Below are 20,493 nucleotides of genomic sequence, written 5' to 3' on the forward strand. Positions count from 1 at the left end.
TGACAAACGCAGGATTTTTAAATCGGTTGTTGAGGCTGAAGAATATGTTCAGGAAATAAGCTTGCAGTCTTGTGACGACTTCGTGACTAAAAGCTTTGTGCTCACAGCTTCTTTCGTTTCTCTTACACAGAGCCACTGACGAGTAAGGGCCATAAAAATTGACAAAATTCAACGGATAATTTAGTAAGTTGCGTTTTTGTTAAAATACGTTACTGGCACGATTGTCTTTAGATATGTTTCATTTATTTTTTTGGTATTATTGATATAGATTTTTGATTTATCACGCACTGGGTGCACGTTTATGTGCGTCAAGTTTTATTATGGTCCAAATAGTTCTTCTACAGCTAGCCCATGTGTGGCTTTGTTATGTGTAAAGATTTACACGTTACCCACTATGTGGATGAAACGTTTTATATAACCCAAGTTCCTAGTCTTAAAGGGTTTAGCATCACATTTCGTTTGGGGAAATGTGTGGGGTCCATATTGTTTTCCAACTCCATATTGTTTTGTGTTTGTTGACTTAGCATGGCCTGAGATATTTTCAATTACATAATTTATGTTTGATACCTCAGTTTTAAATGTGTCTAGTTGGAATGTAAGAGGTCTGAACAAAATTGTCAAGCTTAAACAGGTGCTGGGCAGAATTAAACAAATGAAGAGTACAGTGTGTTTCTTACAAGAGACACACTTGGTAGATGAAGATGTGAATAAGATTAGATCTAGGTGGCCTGGTTAGGTATTCTCCTCTAGTTTTACGACTCATGCAAGAGGGGTCATAATATTGATTCACAAATCATTCCCTTTGATCTAAAAGATAAATATTTGGATCCATCTGGGAGATTTATTATACTTAGTGGAACTATAATCTCCACATTAGTCAACTTGGTATGTTTATACGCCCCCAATGGGGATGATCCTGCCTTTTATCAACATTTATTTTTAACTATGTCAGCTTATAGGGGCCAGTTCATCATCGGAGGAGATTTTAATTGTGTGATAGATCCTGCAGTAGACCGTTCAAATAGCTCTGACACATCCCACCAACAAGCTAGGAAAACGATTGGAAAATTTATAAAAGATCTTAATTTAGTGGAGATTTGGAGACAACTTTATCCAAACAAGATTGAGTATTCATGTTTTTCTGCTACCTATAGGACGTATTCTCGGATAGATTTCTTTTTGGTTTCTTCTGGTCTGGTATCTATGATTCAGAATTGCTGGTATGAGACTATACTACTCTCTGACCACGCCCCAATTATCTTATCAATTAAGTTTCCCAATTATTATTCATCTCCACTTCCATTTCGGTTTCAAGCTAAATGGCTGAGTCCGCAGAATTTGAGGAATTTCTTGAAGAAAAAAATAACAGAATACTTCAATTTTAATAAAGACCAGACCAGTGCATCAATGAAATGGGAAGCATTTAAAGCCTATATTAGGGGGGAGATGAGCTACACTCGGCATAAATCTAAACACATCTAAATAAATTGAAAGACACTGACAAGCAAATAAAGGAACTGCAGGACCAGCTGTATTACTGTGATGATACTGAAAAGTATAAAAAGCTTCTCCTATTAAAATCTGAATATAATAAACTCACTACCAATAAAATAGCAACTAGTTTACTGTGGTTGAAACAGTCATACTATATGATCAGGGTGAGAAGGCAGGAAAACTCCTGGCTTGGAGGCTTAAAAAAATACAGACAAGTAGGGCTATTCATTCAATTGTACTTGACAATGGAGGGAATTTAGTGGATCCAAAATGTATAATGATGCTTTTGCAGAATATTATGAAAATTTATATAAATCCCAATATCCAGATAATATGGATAAACAGGATCAGTTTCTGGACCAACTTGAATTCCCAACCTTGTCAGAGGAAACTAAAAATGATCTAGATGGAAAACTACTCGGTTACTCACGTAACCTCAGTTCCCTGAGTTAGTGAACGAGTATTGTGTAGCTATACGCAGTGGGGAAACTCCTTTTCCTCGATTTACTGAAGCCTTTATGTAAAGCGCATTTGCAGCTGCACAGCTAGAACATGAGCGTCTGGTTCGCTCATAGGCTGCGCTGCGGCAACTGCACATCCAATGGCGCGGGCGCCTCTGACGTGCGACAAATGAGATCATGAAATATGGTGCTTAAGACCTTCTCAGGAAGGTTCTTGGGTACCCGTTGAGGGGCCAAACATGGAGGGCCCATTACTCGGGTCTCGGATGCCACAATGTCCCGTTCGCCTGTGTGAGGAGGTCTTTCCTCAGAGGAACAGGCCATGGGATTGTGTCCGATAACTGAACCATTTCTGGGAACCACGGTCTGGTTTTCCAGAGAGGGGCCACCAGAAGGACTGGGCACCCGCTCTCTCTGACCCGTTTGATGACTTGTGGAATCATTGAAATGGGGGGAAAGGCATAAAGGGAACAGTTGGGCCAGACATGGGCCAGCGCGTCCCTGTCCTTCGAGAAGAACAGTTTGCAGTGGGTGTTGATTCTCGAGGCGAAAAGGTCTATTTCTGCCTCTCCAAACACCTTCATATCAGCTGACCGTCTGTGGGTTCAGGGACCACTCACCGAGGGGAGTGTTGCCCCGAGAGAGCATATCCGCGCCCACATTCTGGACGCCTGGGATATGCGCTGTTCTCAGAGAGCACAGGTTGGATTGTGCCCATAATAGTAGGTCTCTCACCATTGCATCCAGGTTTCCTGACCTGATGCCCCCCTGGCGATTTATGTAGGCCACCACTGACATATTGTCTGTGCGGACTAAAAAATTGTGACCTCTGAGGTTCGACAGAAATGCCTTGAGGGCCAACCCAACTGCTTTCATCTCCAGACAGTTGATATGTAAGCTCTGCTCCGTGCTCGACCAGAGGCCGGATGCAGGCATGCCCTCGTGCAGCGCTCCCCAACCCAGGTTGGACGCATCTGTAAGAACCACTTTCCTCCTGGAAATTGTTCCCATTGTCACCCCCTTGTGGTACCAGTTCTGAGCCCGCCAGGGAATCAGGGTTCTTAAACAACCCTGATTCACTATAACGCGCAAGTTGCCTGACTGCCATGCGTGAGTTGGCACACGGCGTTTCAGCCAATGCTGCAGCGGGCGCATGCGCAGTAATCCCAAGCGGAGTACTGGCGATGCTGCTGCCATGAGACCAAGCAGTTTCTGAAATTTCTTCAGTGGCGCGCGCTCTGAAAGTGCCCGGAAGCGCTCGCACTGAGAGCGCGCGCTCTGGTGTGAGTCGCGCTGTCATAGCTCTCGAGTCTAAAACTGTGCCCAGAAAGATCACGCTCTGGCTGGGGGTTAGTTTGCTTTTTGAAACATTGATTGTGAAACCCAGGCATTTTAGATGGCCGAGAATCAAATCCCTGTGAGCTAATAGCTCGATTCTCGACTGTGCCAGCACCAGCCAGTCGTCGAGATAATTTAACACGCGCACTCCCTGATGTCTCAGGGGAGAAAGCGCTGCATCCACATACTTCGTGAATGTGCGGGGTGCCAAACATAGACCGAACGGCAGAACGGTGTATTGATAAGCCTGGCCCTCGAAGGCGAATCTCAAGAATGGCCTGTGACGAGGATTTATTTGAATGTGAAAGTAAGCATCTTTCAGATCCATTGTGACAAACCAATCCCCCGGGCGCACTTGCGCGAGGATATGTTTGATAGTTAACATTTTGAACGGCCGCCTCATGAGAGCTTTGTTCAAATGTTTCAGATCTAGAATGGGTCTGAGACCGCCGTCTTTTTTCAGAATCAGAAAATATCGGCTGTAAAAACCCATATGTTTTAGCTCGGGGGGGACTAACTCTATCGCCCCTTTTGCTAAAAGATTCTGTACTTTGGTGCGAAGCACGTGACCCACGTTGCTTCTCATCGAGGTCTCGAGAACCACCTGAAATTTTGGGGGTCTGCGAGCGAATTGGAGCGAGTAACCTCGTTGTATAGTGTTTATGACCCAACTCGACACACCGGGGATAGCTTGCCAGGCTAGAACCCGTGTGGCTAGGGCTTGACACACAGATTGGGGCTGGTCGCCTAACGAAGGGGGACCTGATACCCTTATATTGTGATTTTTGCACACATTGAGTATTGGATTGACTATACCAGCATTTGCATGTGGGGGAGTCAGTGTTACAACAAGGGAGGGGCCGCCTAGTGAAGGGGGACCTGATACCCTTATATTGTGATTTGTGCACATATTGAGTATTGGACTGACTGTACAAGCATTTGCATGTTGGGAAGTCAGTCTTACAACCGGGGAGGGGCCGCCTGATGAAGGGGGACCGTGAACCCATGTGTTGTGATTGTGAAACATGCTCTTTTTGTGCTTTATTTGGGTCGCCTTGAAAACGTGTTTGTCTGCAAGAACGCGCTTACTGTTGCGGGCCTGTTTGCAGTAATAAAATCCCCAGCCGCCTGAACTGAACAGGGGGCTGTGGGAAGTTTTCTTGGCTTCTTCGAGGGTGGTCCGGCGAGTGCGGGACCCATGCCCTCTCTCTTTCCCCTGAATGCAAGGACGACTTCGGCGGTGCTGAGTGGAACGCGGCGCTTGGTCTCGGGCCTTGGCGTTGGGGAAACGGGAAGCGCTTGTTTGCTCTGTGCTGGTGCTGGGCATCAGCCGCTGGGCGGGGCTGAGAGGCCTGTTTCGCGGGCTTTGTCGGCCGAGGCATTGACGGGGCTCGCTTGTGAGCACTCGACGCCAAGCTAGAGCGCTTAGGCAAGAAGTGACGCATGGCCTGGGACGCTTTCTGTGCCTCGGTGTATCTCTCCGAGAACCCCTTCACTGCCGGGCCGAAGAGGCCGGTGCTGGATACTGGGGCGTCGAGGAACCTCGTTCTCTCCGCGTCCTTAATGTCAGTGAGGGTAAGCCAGAGGTGGCGCTCGAGCACATCCAAACTCGCCATATTCCTCCCGATAGCCTGCGCTGTGGCCTTGGTAGCTCTCAAGGCCAAGTCCGTGGCGCTTCGAAGGCTCTAGCTCGGAGGATTGAATCACATATTCCTAATTTAATTTCGAACGACCAAAATGGATTTGTTCTTGGCCGCCAAGCTTTTCACAATACACGCCGATTATTTGCCATGGATCATGCATTTCTGTCATTAGATGCCGTAAAAGGCGTTTGACAGGATCGAATGGTGTTTTCTTTTTGGGACACTTAAAAGATTTGGCTTGGGAGAAAAATATTTGAAATGGATTCAATTACTATATACAGAGCCCATAGCCAAAGTTGTAACAAACAGCCAGTTATCGAGACCTTTTAGCCTATGTAGATCGACACGACAAGGATGCCCATTATCGCCCCTTCTTTTCTTGTTTGCTATCGAGGCACTCGCTATGGCAATATGTAATTCCCCTGTTATTACTGGTATTCAAATCGGAGGAACAGAACATCGCTTTTCTCTTTTTGCAGATGACATTGTTTTGTTCTTAACTGATCTAGGGAGGTCTGTTCAGGCTGTTGGCCAAATTCTGAAGACGTTTGGTGAATTCTCAGGGTATAAAATTAACCAAAAGAAAAGTTCCCTGTTAATGCTGAACAAAAATAACCCTACAATACAAACACAATTTGCATGTACCTATGAAGGCTTCACTTACCTGGGAATTAAAATAAATCCTGACATAAAGAAAATTTTATCTATTAATTATGATCCCTTAGTAAAAAATGTATTGGATTCCTTAGAAAGATGGGGTGGGATGCCAATTTCTATGATAGGTCGCAATAATATTATTAAAATGTCCATTCTCCCAAAATTCTTATATCTTTTCCAGTCCATCCCCTTACACATTCCAGCCTCCTCCTTTTCCTCCTTGAATAAAACCTTTACCAAATTTATATGGAGTAGTAAACTCCCCAGGCTGCGGCTCTCCCTTCTATATCTGCCCTTTGACCGAGGGGGGCTTAGATTGCCTAATGTTAAGTTGTACTATTGGGCAGCTCCTGCTACTTATTATTTTTCTACCACTGATACACCATCTTGGATACACATTGAGAACAACACATTGAAGCTACCTTTGACATCTTATCTTTGTGCAGTCAAAATCAAACAATTATTAAAAGACACGAAAAATCCTTTTCTCAAATATACAATATCAATCTGGCACCAATCTCATTCTCCTTTATTGGAGGTATCTAAGCTCTCATGTTTGTCGCCAATTTGGGAAAATGATAGATTTAAACCAGGAAGAGCAGACAGGGGGTTTAGAATTTGGCTGAATAATGGCTTGAATACAATTGGGGACCTATATAGTGGAAGTGTATTGATGTCTTTTGAGCAATTGATAAATAAATATGGTTTGCCCAAAAAACACTTTTTTAAGTACCTACAGGTTAGAAGTTTCATCACTACCCAACTAAAGTCTACTGTGAAACCCCCACTCTCCACTAGAGAACATAGCCGTTAACCATCATCAGAGTAGAGGCCTGCTCTCCAAATTTTACAACATTTTACTTTCCTCAAAAGAAAGTAGTCTTTCATATTTACAAGCATGGAAAACTGATTTACAAACAGAAATCTCAGATAATGAGTGGAACAATCTTGCCTGTTGGCACAGACGCAAACTATTAACACCAGGTTTAGATTGCTGCAGTACAAATGGTTATTTAGAACCTATATTACTCCTGTAAAACTTCACCATTTCAATTCTAATATTCCTGATGTCTGTGTAAAATGTGGTGTAGATAAGGGCACTCTTCTTCATTGTATGTGGCAGTGTCCGGAACTTCAGATTTTTTGGAAGGAGGTTCCTACATTTGTTTCCCGTTTGATTGAATGTAACATGCCAATGGACGGTAAACTCTGCTTGCTGCACATTTCCTAAAGGGACTACAAAAAAGAGGAATATTGTTTGTTTCTGCTAATTGCAGGCTAAACATGTAATCGCTCTGAACTGGAAGGACACAGAAAGACCAAAGATAAACCAGTGGATTAAACTAATGTCTAGCAACCTGGCACTGGAGAAACTGATCTACATTGCGAAAGGAAAACTTGAGGATTTTAATGATATGTGGCTGCCTTTCTTGCGCCTTGTAAAAGACATGTGACAATGTAAAGTGACATGTAAACTATATATTTTTTGCTGATGGAGTGAGCATGGGGTTATAGGATGGGGGGAGGATTTTTCTCTTTTTTTTGTTGTAATGTTTGGAAAACATTTAAAAATTAATAAAGATATTTGTGAAACAAAAGCTCCATCCAGTGTGTCATTAAACAGGCCTGTAAGAAAGTAGGACGAATATGGAAGTACACAGGAAGAATATTTTAGTATGACTCGTTAGCATGTGTTGTAGCAGAAAGGGAAAAAGATCTGGATGTAGATTCAAACTTAAATTGCCTACATTAACACAAGTAGACATTTTCATGGATGTCTGTCAATCTGTCTGTCAAAACAAACAACAGCAGCAAAAATAAATACATAAATTAAAAAAAGAAATCAGCTTTTTTGTTCCATTGGAAAAACAAAATGACATGTAATGACATGAGGGGTTTTAAAGAAAATCACACAACAAAGATGAGTAATGATACTTATAATGTTACAAAAATGTTATTTTTTACATTTATAAAAAATGTTGTAAATGTTTATATTTCAAATGTTGTTATTTTATACTTTCTATTCATCAAATAATCTTCACCTGAACAATTCTCCCATCTCTCTCTCTCTCTCGCAGAGTCTGTAAGCAAAAATGGAAACCTTTTGACAGCATTGTGATTGTTGCTTTGACTGACTGTTGTGCTGCTGCTGACAGACTGAGAATCAAAACAATTACAAACAGACATATCTGTCTGTTCACATGCAGTGACTGACATGAGGTCATGAGATGCATCACGCATTGAAATTCACTCCCCTTGACAGAGCTCCTGTACAAAAAAAGAGAAAAATAGGAAAACATCCATGTGTCCCACAACATGTGTAAATGCTCTTTGAGATAATCCAAAGGCCCTAATTGGCTTTAGGATTACAACCTGCCGTGATTTGAGACACCACACCGCACCTTGATGTCGAAAACTTAATGCAGAAGACAAACGCAAAAAGCAGCAAAGATGTCTCCTGTGGACATGAATGGATACTGGAAAATGACAAGTAATGAAAACTTTGATGAATACATGGAAGTGCTAGGTAGGCTGATACTTCATTTTATATTTATTTATTCATTATACCCCTGTGAAATGAATTTCCTTTCCTGAACGAGGTATGTGAGATGTTTTAATAATATCCTGTTGAAAATGGTAAAAAAAAAAAAAGTAGCCGCCTTCAATTTTTAAATACAACCAACTTGGATCTTTAAAGGACAAGTTCGGTATTTTACACTTAAAGCCCTGTTTTAAGATCGTTTCTGATGAAATAGAACGGTTAAGATTGAAATTTGGACAAATGCTGCTGTCCCGAGAATTTTCGGTTTCTGTGGTAGCACCCAACCCCCCCCCCCCCCCCCCCCAACCTCCACAATGGTTTCAAAGGGGCACTGGAACAATCATTCATAAAACGCATTAAACTTTAGTTTACAAAGACGTGAAACTCACCTAGTGGTCTGGGGTGTTCACTGATATGCTCACACAAAAAATCGCTGCAAAAGATGCTTTCCAACAGGTTTTATCGTAGTTTTTGTCCAACTCCATTAACTTGTATTGGATGTTCTGTGAGGTATGGTACATCTTTTGCTGCGATTTTTGTGTGAGCATATCAGTGAACACCCCAGACCACTCGGTGAGTTTCACGTCTTTGTAAACTAAAGTTTAATGCGTTTTATGAATGATTGTTCCAGTGCCCCTATGAAACCATTGTGTAGGTGGCTGGGTGCTAATACAAAAACCTAAAATTCTCGGGACAGCAGCATTTGTCCAAATTTCAATCTTAACCGTTCTATTTCATCAGAAACGATCTTAAAACAGGGCTTTAAGTGTAAAATACCGAACTTGTCCTTTAAGTCATTTCAACTTATATTACATTAAACTGACATTAAAAAATCTTTTAAAAAAAACTCAAGAGAAAAGTTTTATACCTCTGGCAGACCACATTATATTTTGTTGTTTTACATATAGTAAAAATAGGCTCATGTAATATGGTTGACCAATTCTATGTATTCAACTTACAGATGTGAATCTTGTCATCAGAAAAATTGCCAGCTATCTCATCTTTGATAAGGAGATTGTTCAGAATGGTGATCATTTTAATATCAAGACTCTCACCACCTTTAGGAACTACCATATGGAGTTTGATGTTGGAAAGGAGTTTGAGGAGGATTTGGTTGGGGTAGATGACAGGAAATGTATGGTAAGTGACCTCCTTATTTATGAAGGTACAGATTAAAGTGCAACTAAACAGAAATGGAAGATCGGAACTGGAAAACAAAACCTTTTTGTGTATTACACTCTTAAAAATAAAGGTTTTCGGCTAATGCCTCAAACACATGGTGCTCCAGGAACGTGAGGTCAACTAGGCAGTACAGTGTTTGTATTCAGTTTACATGAGAGCTTTATTGGTGTTAAATGTTTTTCTTTTCTTCATTCAATCCATTTTTATTTATTTTTTGCTATTCACCTTATTTTTCAACACAGAATTAATCTATTTCGTGTGAATGTGCGAGACTTCCAATTCACTTCCAAAAAAAAGGGTTCACTGGGGTTCTAGAACCCTAGTTCTTGACTCAATTTAAAATAATTATTTATACAAAAAGGCTCTACACTGTAAAAAATGATCAGTTGGCTTAACTTACAAAAATTAAGGAAACCCATTGCCTTAAAATTAAATAAACTTCACTCTGAAAAATAATTCAGTGGATTAGTAAATATCACAGTAATAATTCACTTTATTAACTTAATAAAATCTCTGAATATCATTTAGGCTACTTTATGGTTTGAGTTGAACATACATACCAGACCTACATCAAGATGTTACACACGGCTGCAAAATAATTTTTGCTGCCGCTAGGGTAAATATTCTCATATTTAAGATTGAATAATTAAACTGATCTGTTTCAAGAACCACAAATATTACTTAATTCAAGTTAATTTTACTGATATTTAACACACACATAAGAAATTGAGTTTACTCAATTTAAACAATGCACCCCTCCCAATCAAGCAGCCCAACCTCACTCAGCCGTTGAGTTTGCATCATCCGAGGGTGGGCTGCTTGATTCTCTCCAGTCTCCAGAACAGTTCTCCTATTCTCAGCGTTGCAGAATTGGTGTATTTCCTCTATGAAATTCAGGTGTGTGTATGTTTTATTTCATCTATAAAATCATTACTGCGCTCTTTAAATCATTTTATTTAATGCAAAAGAACATACAGAGACACAATGTGATGTGACTCACCTAAAGTAGTTAAGTTAGTGTCGCGCCTGTCTTTTCGTGTGATTGTAACAGTGTTGGGAAGGTTACTTTAAAAAAGTAATTAGTTATAGTTGCTCACTACTTTTTCCTAAAAGTAACTGAGTTAGTAACTGAATTACTCTATGATAAAATGAACTCGTTACCAGGGAAAGTATCTATTTGCGTTACTGTGAAAAAAAGTCGCTATTATGTCAGAGAATTTAATTTTTTTTTAGCAGTTTTCACAAGTCCGTTGAAATAAGTAGAAAAGACAGGTGTTTAGTATAACTTTCGATATTTATTAATTTAATGTATTACGCACCGCATTTAACGTCCAGTAACGTTAACGGCATTGTAACGATGGGAAAAGTAATTAGTTAGATTAACGTTACTGAAAAAATAACGCTGTTACCGTTGTTACCTTTTGAACGGCGTTATTCCAAACACTCTTGCATACCCCCCCCCCCCCCCATTATTATATATTACTTGAATGTTTAAATGTTCAATTTTTACTTCTAAAATGTTTGTTACATGAGTTTAAATGTAGGCAATATTTTATACATGTTAAAACAGTATAAAATGCTGTATTGCTGTAGGCCGCTATTCACTGACAATAAAGGCCAATGTCACCGGTGGTTGTAGGCTATGGAATATTTTTTACAAAGGTTTAAAGGAAATAAAAAAGTTAATATTACTCATAAATATTTTTTTTTTAAAGGTTTTCCCCCAAATATGTCTACTCAATTTTATTTGTTAATGTACCAAATGCAGTTACTTAGATCTACTTAATTGTTTTTACTTACATTTACTCAGTTCATACAGTGTTTGTAATTGATTTCACTGCTTTAAAATGTAATCAATATTTTTAAGTGTAAAAATGTTTAACAAAAAAATTTAGTTAATCATAGTAAACGTTTTTAGAGAGTTCTTGCTAAATTGAAAACAATTATGTTATGTGGAATTGCAAAGTTCACTTAATGAAGTTTATTTAATTTTATTTATATTTATGATCCCATTATGTGAAAGGTTCTATGAAGCACCTGACAGAACCCTTTATGTTTCTATATAGACTTTTTTAGAGTGAGGCAAATAAGAACAACAAAGTGTAGTAACCGATTAAACTGTAAATAAACCAGTCTGTTTATGATTCTGATAAATTAAAATAATACTAATAATGTACAGCTAAAATAACTGAAAGTGACTTGACACCTGATACCTTGCACTTTAGGTGAGGCTTAAAAAGTTGTGTTAAATACACTGATTTATGTTTTTGGTAAAGTACACTATTTATTCTCTATTCTGTGTGAATTTTCAGTCGGTTCCAGCTTCATCTCTTCCAGTGGCGTGTATCTTTCCTTGTTTTGTAGACCACAGTAAACTGGGAGGGAGACAAACTGGTGTGCGTGCAGAAAGGAGAAAAGGAGGGAAGGGGCTGGACACAGTGGGTGAAAGGGGATGAGTTACATGTGGTAAGTTTGTATAAGGACGCAGTTCACATGAGGACATGGTCTGTTGTATAATGAAAGGTCACACTTGGCTGAATCTTGTTGTTGGTGTAGTCAACAGTGCAATTAATGAGATAACATCATTACCGCGGCAGTCACTATTACAATAGCAAACATGTTTCAAATTTGTATAAGCTGAAATCTATTTAGTGACTTCATTATACGACTGTCTGGGATTCTTCATTTGTTACTCAACAATATTTGTGCATAATGACCACTAAACTCTATAATTGACCTACTATTCAATAGGTTGGGGTTGTTGGCACAATGTTGTTGTTGTTTTTTTTAAGAAGTGTCTTATGCTCACCAAGGCTGAATTTATTTGTTTAAAATATAACTAAAAAATGTTTTTAATTTTAATTAACAGGAAATGCGTGTCTGTGGAGTGGTGTGTAAACAGGTTTTTAAGAAACAAGTTCTCAACTGATGTGCCTTGAACCACAAGTAATCTACTGTGAATAAAAGTGAACATTCCTGCCTATTAATAATAGTCATTGCTAATAGTATAGATATTGTCTTTTTCATCCCTCAATTTATTGTCATGTAAACAATGTGTGGTGAAACTTTGTCAAAGAAAATAAAAGGCAACACGAAAACATGCATGTTCACTATTCTCATCAGTTTTCTTTATTTTGTTAGTTGTGATTTGTCACTTTCAGCACACATGATATACAAGGGATGCGGAAGTGCAGGTTTACAGACCCTCTTCATATCTTCCTCCTCTTCCTGCTTCTGAAAAGAGCTCAGTTTGCTGTGGGGTCAAGACCCATCTTCTCTCCTCCAGCCAGAAAGACCCTCAGATGTAAAGGCGGTATTTTTAGATAGGAGTAAAGCTCCCAGTTAGGAAGCGTAGTAACCACAGCACTATAATATACCAAACCCACACACAAAAAAAAAAAATAAAAAAATAAAAAAGTGAAAGTGAAAGTTACACGTGATGGCCAAGCATGGTAACCCATACTTGGAATTTGACCTCTGCATTTAACCCATCCAAGTAAGTGGACACACATTAGGAGCAGAGTAGTGAGTAGTGAACACACAAACTGCAACGTAAGCTTAAGTCTTCTTGAAAACCTGCTTGCTCACAACTCCAGCTGCTCTCAGCTCCTACATAGAAAATATACAGAACAGAATTATAAAACAGAACAGATTTTCCAGGACAAAGGTCACCAGAATCAATATCCTTAGCTCTAGACGACCACATCCTTTTCAGAGAAATCATGTTCCTGTGTCTCCACAAATGGCACTTCTCACCAGCAGGTGGTGCTATGTGCCTAGATTCTTCAACAGACCATAGACACTTTTTTTGTCAAAGGGGTTGCTTGGGGTAATTAAGCGCAACATTGCACAGATGTGGTCGAACATCTGTTGTTAACGTTTTAGATTAGTTCAATAGCACAATAGCCTTGAAACGATAATAATGTTCCCTTCGCAATGAGCCCCTAATACACACTGGTGAGCACGTGTCATTTGTGTTACCATATGTTTTACACTAACTCACAGTTTCCAAAAACAAAGTGATTGCTGTATGGGAGCAAATAAGAGTGTATAAGAAAATATGTTTCAAGTGTAGTTTAGTACACATTACACACCAAATGTAGTTCATCTCCTTCAATCCAGTGGCTCCAGCCCCTGCCCTCAATCTCTCCTTTCTGCACACACACAAGCTTGTCTCCATCCCAGGTGATGGTAGTCTGTGGATTAAACAATGCCAAGATGCAAAGTTTACTACAACATGTTTAAATAAGTGGAATTTACGGTTTGATATTTAATCTTTAACATAAATTAAGGTTTTATGTTGGGTAGAATAAATATTCTAAATGTTCCGATCCAATCTGCCTTGTAATGCTGCCCGAATCATAAATCATGCACTGTTCCTTCGTTGGCCAGAGGAGAACTGACCCTCCGACTGAGTCTGGTTTCTCCCCAGGTTTTTTTCTCCATTCTGTCACCTGATGGAGTTTTGGTTCCTTGCCACTGTTGCCTTGGCTTTTGGCTTGCTTAGTTGGGGACATTTAATATTCAATAATAATATTGATCTGCCTTGCTTAAGGTGGACGTTGACTCAATTTTCTTTTAGAAACAAACTCTGTTATATTATTTTCATGTTATCACTGTGAAGCTGCTTTGATACAATCTGTATTGTAAAAAGCGCTATATAAATAAAGGTGACTTGACTTGACTAGTTGCACCTCAAAGCACCAGTGAAACTGTAATGGATGGATGTTGCCAATGTAATTTAAAGGGACTAATGTGTATATGTCCTCAATGGTGTACAAATACCTCTGCCAATTATCTGACTTATCCTCGTAAACGAAGAATTTATTATCTTTATATACATGAGACGGGTAGGTCCCATAGACAGTAAAAGAAAGGTAGGTCCACGGAGGCTTCCATGTCGTTCAGCCATCTTGAAAAACTATAATAGCAGAGAGGGTCAAAAAGTACTAGGCCAACGTGTTTCCATAACGCGTTTTCGTTCAGAGCCAGCGTCACGTAACTTAAAGCAGCAGAAACGGAGGAGCAGAGCAGTGACAGGCGCTTGTCACTGCCCCGGCAACTTTAAAAGGCTGCATTGCATGGTTATTTTAATGGCATACATATGCCGAGCCACAGGAGAAGAAATCCTCGTCGCCAAAAAAGTCCAAAATTGAACGTAAAAGGAAACGTGACCGGAGATAACAAAAAACAAGAGTCAATGTTGTGATAGCTTTTTCCAGGTGGAAAGATTTCAAAAGAGACGCCGGAAGTCCTGCTTTCTCCTCGACAGGTAGGCTAAGTCAATATTACAGTCTTAATTACATGCTTTTTTTTATTGCTTGGTTGTTTACTTTATTATATAGACAGTAGAACATTTATAGTTAAAAGATAAACAGCCTCTTTGATGAATAGCATTGAATAAAGTTGAGAAGGTGCTAAAAACAAGGTTTGTAAGTTTACTTTTTGTAACCTAGAAATTCGATAAGAATATATTTGAATAGAGCTTATGATTGTTCTTGCATTGTTTGTCATATCTTTTTGGTACATAACAGTTACCGTAGATGCAACACCCATTTGAAAAAGAGAGGCGCTGGAGAGCACAATTCGTTTGAATGCAAAATACAATTTCACCGCTGGATGGGAGAAATTCCTACACAATGTCCCTTTAAAATCTGTATAAAACGGAAGTTGAGAGTCTTTTCTTCCCTATTGTGACATATATTATCCAAAGAAAATGGCTTCTCCTACAAGAATATACAAATGTAGGGCGGGACTTGACTTTGACCATCGGGAATTTATTGGATGGTTGTGTTTAGCTATTACTGTGATGTCATGTGAGTGACAGGTTGTCCCGTCCTCGTGTCAGTAAACACATCATCAGAGAAGAGAAGGCATGTTGCTGCAAGTGGGAGGGGAAGTTATTTTGATTAAAGACCACAAGGGCACTTGAATTTTAAGTGCATGGGTAAATCATTTATAAGACTGCATTCCATAAAAAAAAACTGCTTAGATATGATTTCAAAATTTAATTTTATTTATTCCGCTCATGTCTTAGTTAATCGGATAAATGAATGCATGCCTTTTAAATATTTTTATGACACTGAAGCATAACATTTAAATAATTTTTTCTCAAGTTTGTAGTAGCTACCCAGTAAACAATTACCGTCTTTCAACGTTGAAATTTGGTTGAAAATAAGTCGGTCCACCTTGGACTAGTTTACAACGTGATTTCAACTGATCATCTAAGACCACATGTTTTCAAATGAAAATCTAAGACAGGATAAGTCTGTTATACGTGCTAAAATAACAGAGAAAAACAAACGACCAAACCATGTTCATTATTATCTCAAATAATTTGAAAGAGTTTTACATATTCCATTTAGATGTTGAAGATCGACCTGTTTTCAACGTTGAAAAGTCGTAATAGATGTTGAAGATTTACGTCTATTCAACGTCTAATAAACGACTTTTTGCTAGCTGGGTAGGTAAGCTAACAAGAGCCACCACAAGCTGAACATCTGAATTACTAAAACAAGGATAAAACTTTGGTGCTCTCACTTAATATTTCAGTCATTGCAGTTTTAAATGGCTTTCTGTACGCAACTGCATTCCACGTACACATGAGGGGATTACAATCAAATAAGTAATTCAAGTGAGGGAAAATAAAATGAGAAAGCCAAGCTATTTCAGCCATTTCCAGGCCAAAGACTGAAACAAGCAGCAGCAGACAAACACTATAATTTATGTCTCGTCAATTTTTTTCTCTCCATCAATGTAATTCATACTTCTGGATTATAGTTATTGCATGAAAGGAAATATTGGTACACTCACCATACATTTCCTGCCATCAACTGCACCCAGGTCTTCCTCAAACTCCTGACCAATCACAAAGTCCATGTCATAGTTCTTGAATGTGCTGACAGTCTTGATGACAAAGTGATCTCCATTCTGGGTGATATCTTTGTCAGGTTTTAACAAAACAGCAATTTTCCTGATAGCAACATTGACATCTTCAGGAATTGTGAGAGAAAAAGAAAATTACAATTAGTAGCCCGGTTTAACAGACCTGTTTATAAATCAATGCAAGTTAAAGGTGCTCTAAGCGATGTTGGGTGACGTCACTTCTTGTTGACGTTCAAAGTATTGTCAAACAAAATGGAGGCTAGCTAGACCCTCCCTCCCTCCTCATCCGCGCACTAACCCCCAAACGCTACCCCCAAATTATGTTTCGTGGTGCGGGTTAGCCATGGACAGTAAAAGAAATGGACACAGCGACCCCCTTGATTTCAACGGAAAGGACTGAAGCCCGATTATTGCACTTCCTTCCTGATGGCTGACCGACTGCGCAGGCTCAAACTGAGCTTGACGACAGTCTGACAGTTGTAAATCTTCTAGTAGCTGTGCTAAGACAAATCTGAATCATCTAATTACTCAAAAACGTTGTTGAAATATTTTGTCCTGTTGCCTTTATGGACTCTCTATCTATGGGCTTTTCCATTGACTTTATGCCTCTATGTCCACCCGATTGCCTCATAGACAGGAAAAGACTGCCTGCGAGCTTCTCCTCCTGTCTATACGGTAATTTCTCTAAATTACGACACAGTCGCGTGGTTATGACGCAATCGTTAGCCTATTTTTTACTAAAACGGCTTCTACGGGGCCATAACGTAAGATACAAATTAATGGAGCCTTTTATACATTGTCGTGTTTCTTAAGAAATAAATAATGGACAAATGAAGTCTTTGGACGCCTCAGATGTAAAGTTATTTGTGGTCAAAGTGACGCCAAAATGAATGGGAGTCAATGGAATGCTAACAGCGGGTGAAGTTCTGCTACAATGGCGGCTCCCGTGAGGCTTCAGTTTCCCGCTGATGGATTACCCCCTTGGGGTTAGCCCAGTTTGTTTTTGTTGCCGTTTTTTGGAGCCTGGGGTGTCTGCAGATACCGCATTTTTTTTTTTTACAGTGTGTTCAGGCCAGGGGACAGACAGCTAGCGGACAGTGAAGCCCCGTGTCGCTCGGTTCTGTACTGTGAAGTCGCTTGTGGCCGTTCGTAGTGCTGTCGCTCTAATGTTATTGGTAGACTGCACGTCTGGCCATATCTATACCAAATACCTTCACAAGTGATGATATATACAACTATACAATTTTAATTTGACTAGGAATTAGGCTCAAAAGAAACCGTATATGCTGTTGGGAGAGTGTTTTTATATTACTACAGCAGTGTTCAGTGGATTAAATAATTTACTAGATTAGCGATCGATCAATCAACAAATTAAACTCACTCATACTGTCATAAATTACTAAAACGTCATTCGAATTTGTCAAATAATCAATTTTCTTGTCCCTAATAGTCAACACAATGCAGGGGAAACTGTAAAATGAACTGCAGCTAGGAGTAGGCTACTAAACTTGCATCATAAAATTACACCACTCGAACTATAAATGTATGAATTAAACTCACTGAGACTGTCGACAGTTTCTTTTCCATGCATCATTTTATTATATCCATATGTGGTTACAGTCAATATCATATAAAACATCATATAAAACAGTGAAATCATCCTCGAACTCTTCTGTCTTCCCTGCAGACGGTGACGTAAGCTCCACTGAAAAGGCTTCTTTCCTATTGGTTGTCGCTCACAAAAATCGCTTCTCATTTGCATAAAGTTGAAATTTCTCAACTTTTGTCGCTTGTCTCTTGTCGCTTGACACGCCCACATTCTGTCGCCAACAGCCCCGTTCACACTGCCAGCGACTTTGTCGCTGTATGTCGCTAGTTTCTGTACTGTGAACTCGCTTGTGGGCGTTCATAGTGCTGTCGCTCTAATGTTATTGGTAGACTGCACGTCTGGCCATATCTATACAAAATACCATCACAAGTGATAAATACAACTATACAATTTTAATTTGACTATGAATTAGGCTCAAAAGAAACAGTATTCTGTTATATGCTGGGAGAGTGTTTTTATATTACCACAGCAGTGTTCAGTAGATTAAATAATTTACTAGATTAACGACAAATTAAACTCACTCATACTGTCATAAATTACTAAAACGTCATTCGAATTTGACACATAATCAATTTTCTTGTCCCTAATAGACAACATAATGCAGGGGTAACTGTAAAATGAACTGCGGCAGTGCTAAACTTGCATCATAAAACTACACTACTCGAACTATAAATGTATGAATTAAACTCACTGAAACTGTCGACAGCTTCTTTTCCATGCATCATTTTATTATATCCATATATGTGGTTATAGTAAAATAATATAAAAAAGTGAAATCGTCCTCGAACTCTTCTGTCTTGCCTGCACTCGAGACGGTGACGTGAGCTCCACTGAAAGGCCTCTTTCCTATTGGTTGTCGCTCGCGAAAACTGCTTCACATTTGCATAAAGTTGAAATTTCTCAACTTTTGACGCTTGTCTCTTGTCGCTTGACACGCCCACATTCTGTCGCCAACGGTCAATGTCGCTCATGTTGCCGGAAGTCGCCAGCGCTCCATTGAAATGAATGGGATCATGTCACTTTGTCGCTGCGTGTCGCTGGCGGTGTGAACGGGGCTTGAGGAGATGTATGCTGTATGTGACAAAAAATGTTTTGGCCTGAACTGAAAAACGCGTGATATCGTTAGAGCACCTTTAAAGCCCCGTTCACACTACAAGCGACTTTGTCGCTGCATGTCGCCAGTGGCTGGCGATGAGGTCGCTAGAGGGCGTTCCCACTACTACTTGCCTTTATGAATGACATCCAATGATGTGGAGAAGGATCATGCATGCTCCGCTGCTATTGGTTGTCGCTCCCCAAAGTCGCTCTTCATTTGCATAAAGTTAAACAGATCTCAACTTTGTCGCGTCGCCAGAAAAGCCCCATCCGGTCGCCAACGGTCGCTGTTGCCCGTGTCGCCGGAAATCGCCCGCTCCCCATTGAAATTAATTGTATTGAGTCGCTTTCTTGCTTGTAGTGTGAACGGGGCATCAGTGTTTATGGAAACACTTTACTTGGATATCTAAATACTTTCATTAACCCCTTGAAATCACTATCCAAACTTATGGTTGTAATTCAAAAATGCTTTGGAATATAGATTAGACTTTCCAGTTACCGCAAATATATTTTAAATTATCTAATTAAATTTCCTTCTAATATAGAGTTTCTTTTATAAACAAATAAGCGTGTGACCGATGTTCTGATGTAAAGACTGACACGACCAATGATGCAAGTGCGGGCTGTGAAAGAGCATTTCATTGGTTGGAAGTACAGAACGAAAACGCCTTATTCACTGAACGACTCGGAGCGGTAGCCTACTGAACAAGTTGTCTCGTTTGTGAACAAGGATATGTTGACCAATTCGAAGGGCATTTGTGAGTCAATTTCGGTAAAAATCGGTTGAGTGTGAATAATTTAAAGCATTCAACAACTCAGGTCGCCATCTGGCGTAATGACTTGTAGAAACGGCCACTGAACGAATCTGAACACTGCAAACTGCTACCGACGATTCGAGCCAATGTAAATTAATTAATTAACTCCACATCACCAGCAGTTTCATCCTATGGTTTCATCGCAGAATCTAGAGTCGGAAATTAGCGGTTTATTTTTTAAATTTATTATTATATTTGTAAACAAAGCGAAAATTCATACAGTCATATTCCCGTATATCTAAAATAAAAATAAATAAATAAATAAAAAACTTACCGAGAGCTTTGAGATACTCCTCAAAGTTGTCATTGGAGATCATTTTCCAGCAGCCAGTATAATCAGCAGGCATTGTGAAATGTGATTTTCTTCGTGTCCTGAAAGTGTTTTGTAGAGGAGACCTGATGCTTGGTCGTTCCCCAGCTCCTGTCGTGCAGCTCTATCAGCACAGCATTTTATTTACCACCATATTAATCGGATCAGCTCATTACCGCGACACATGTGCTCAGTACAACTAAAAACACTACCACAATGTGCACAATCCCGTGCATAACCCTCGAGGATCAAAGTAGGCATACAGGATATCGGAACACATGGATTAATGGTAGGGGGACAATCGTTGCATTATTCGCATGGATTTACACGGTTCTGCTACATTAATTTTTAGATTAAACGAATTTAAACTAATTTATCTGTTGACTTGTCAATTAAAGTGCCTAAGATTCTAAGAGCATCTTGAAGAGAGTGACATTAATTTGTGATTCAGGCTCACAGTAA

General features: G+C 39.6%; 2 protein-coding genes across 2 annotated transcripts; one reads left to right on the forward strand and one right to left on the reverse strand.

Annotated features, from left to right (window-relative positions):
• The first annotated feature begins 7,689 nt into the window (after positions 1-7,689).
• rbp1.2 (retinol binding protein 1, cellular, tandem duplicate 2) lies at positions 7,690-12,415 on the forward strand. The gene is made up of 4 exons (XM_077233168.1): positions 7,690-8,120; positions 9,097-9,275; positions 11,682-11,783; positions 12,187-12,415. Exons 1-4 carry the CDS (start codon positions 8,045-8,047, stop codon positions 12,244-12,246), a joined length of 417 nt encoding a protein of 138 aa, XP_077089283.1. The 5' UTR covers positions 7,690-8,044; the 3' UTR covers positions 12,247-12,415.
• Positions 12,416-12,865: 450 nt separating this feature from the next.
• Positions 12,866-20,289, reverse strand: rbp1.1 (retinol binding protein 1, cellular, tandem duplicate 1). Its single transcript, XM_077233182.1, has 4 exons — positions 19,996-20,289; positions 16,131-16,309; positions 13,412-13,513; positions 12,866-12,926 (listed from the first exon to the last, which is right to left on the reverse strand). The coding sequence occupies exons 1-4, from the start codon at positions 20,066-20,068 to the stop codon at positions 12,876-12,878; spliced, it is 405 nt and encodes a 134-aa protein (XP_077089297.1). The 5' UTR covers positions 20,069-20,289; the 3' UTR covers positions 12,866-12,875.
• Positions 20,290-20,493: the final 204 nt, after the last annotated feature.

This window comes from Siphateles boraxobius, unplaced genomic scaffold (assembly GCF_051911475.1).
Source record: "Siphateles boraxobius isolate OS27281-9 unplaced genomic scaffold, OSU_SipBor_1 1, whole genome shotgun sequence".
Lineage (NCBI taxonomy): Eukaryota > Metazoa > Chordata > Actinopteri > Cypriniformes > Leuciscidae > Siphateles > Siphateles boraxobius.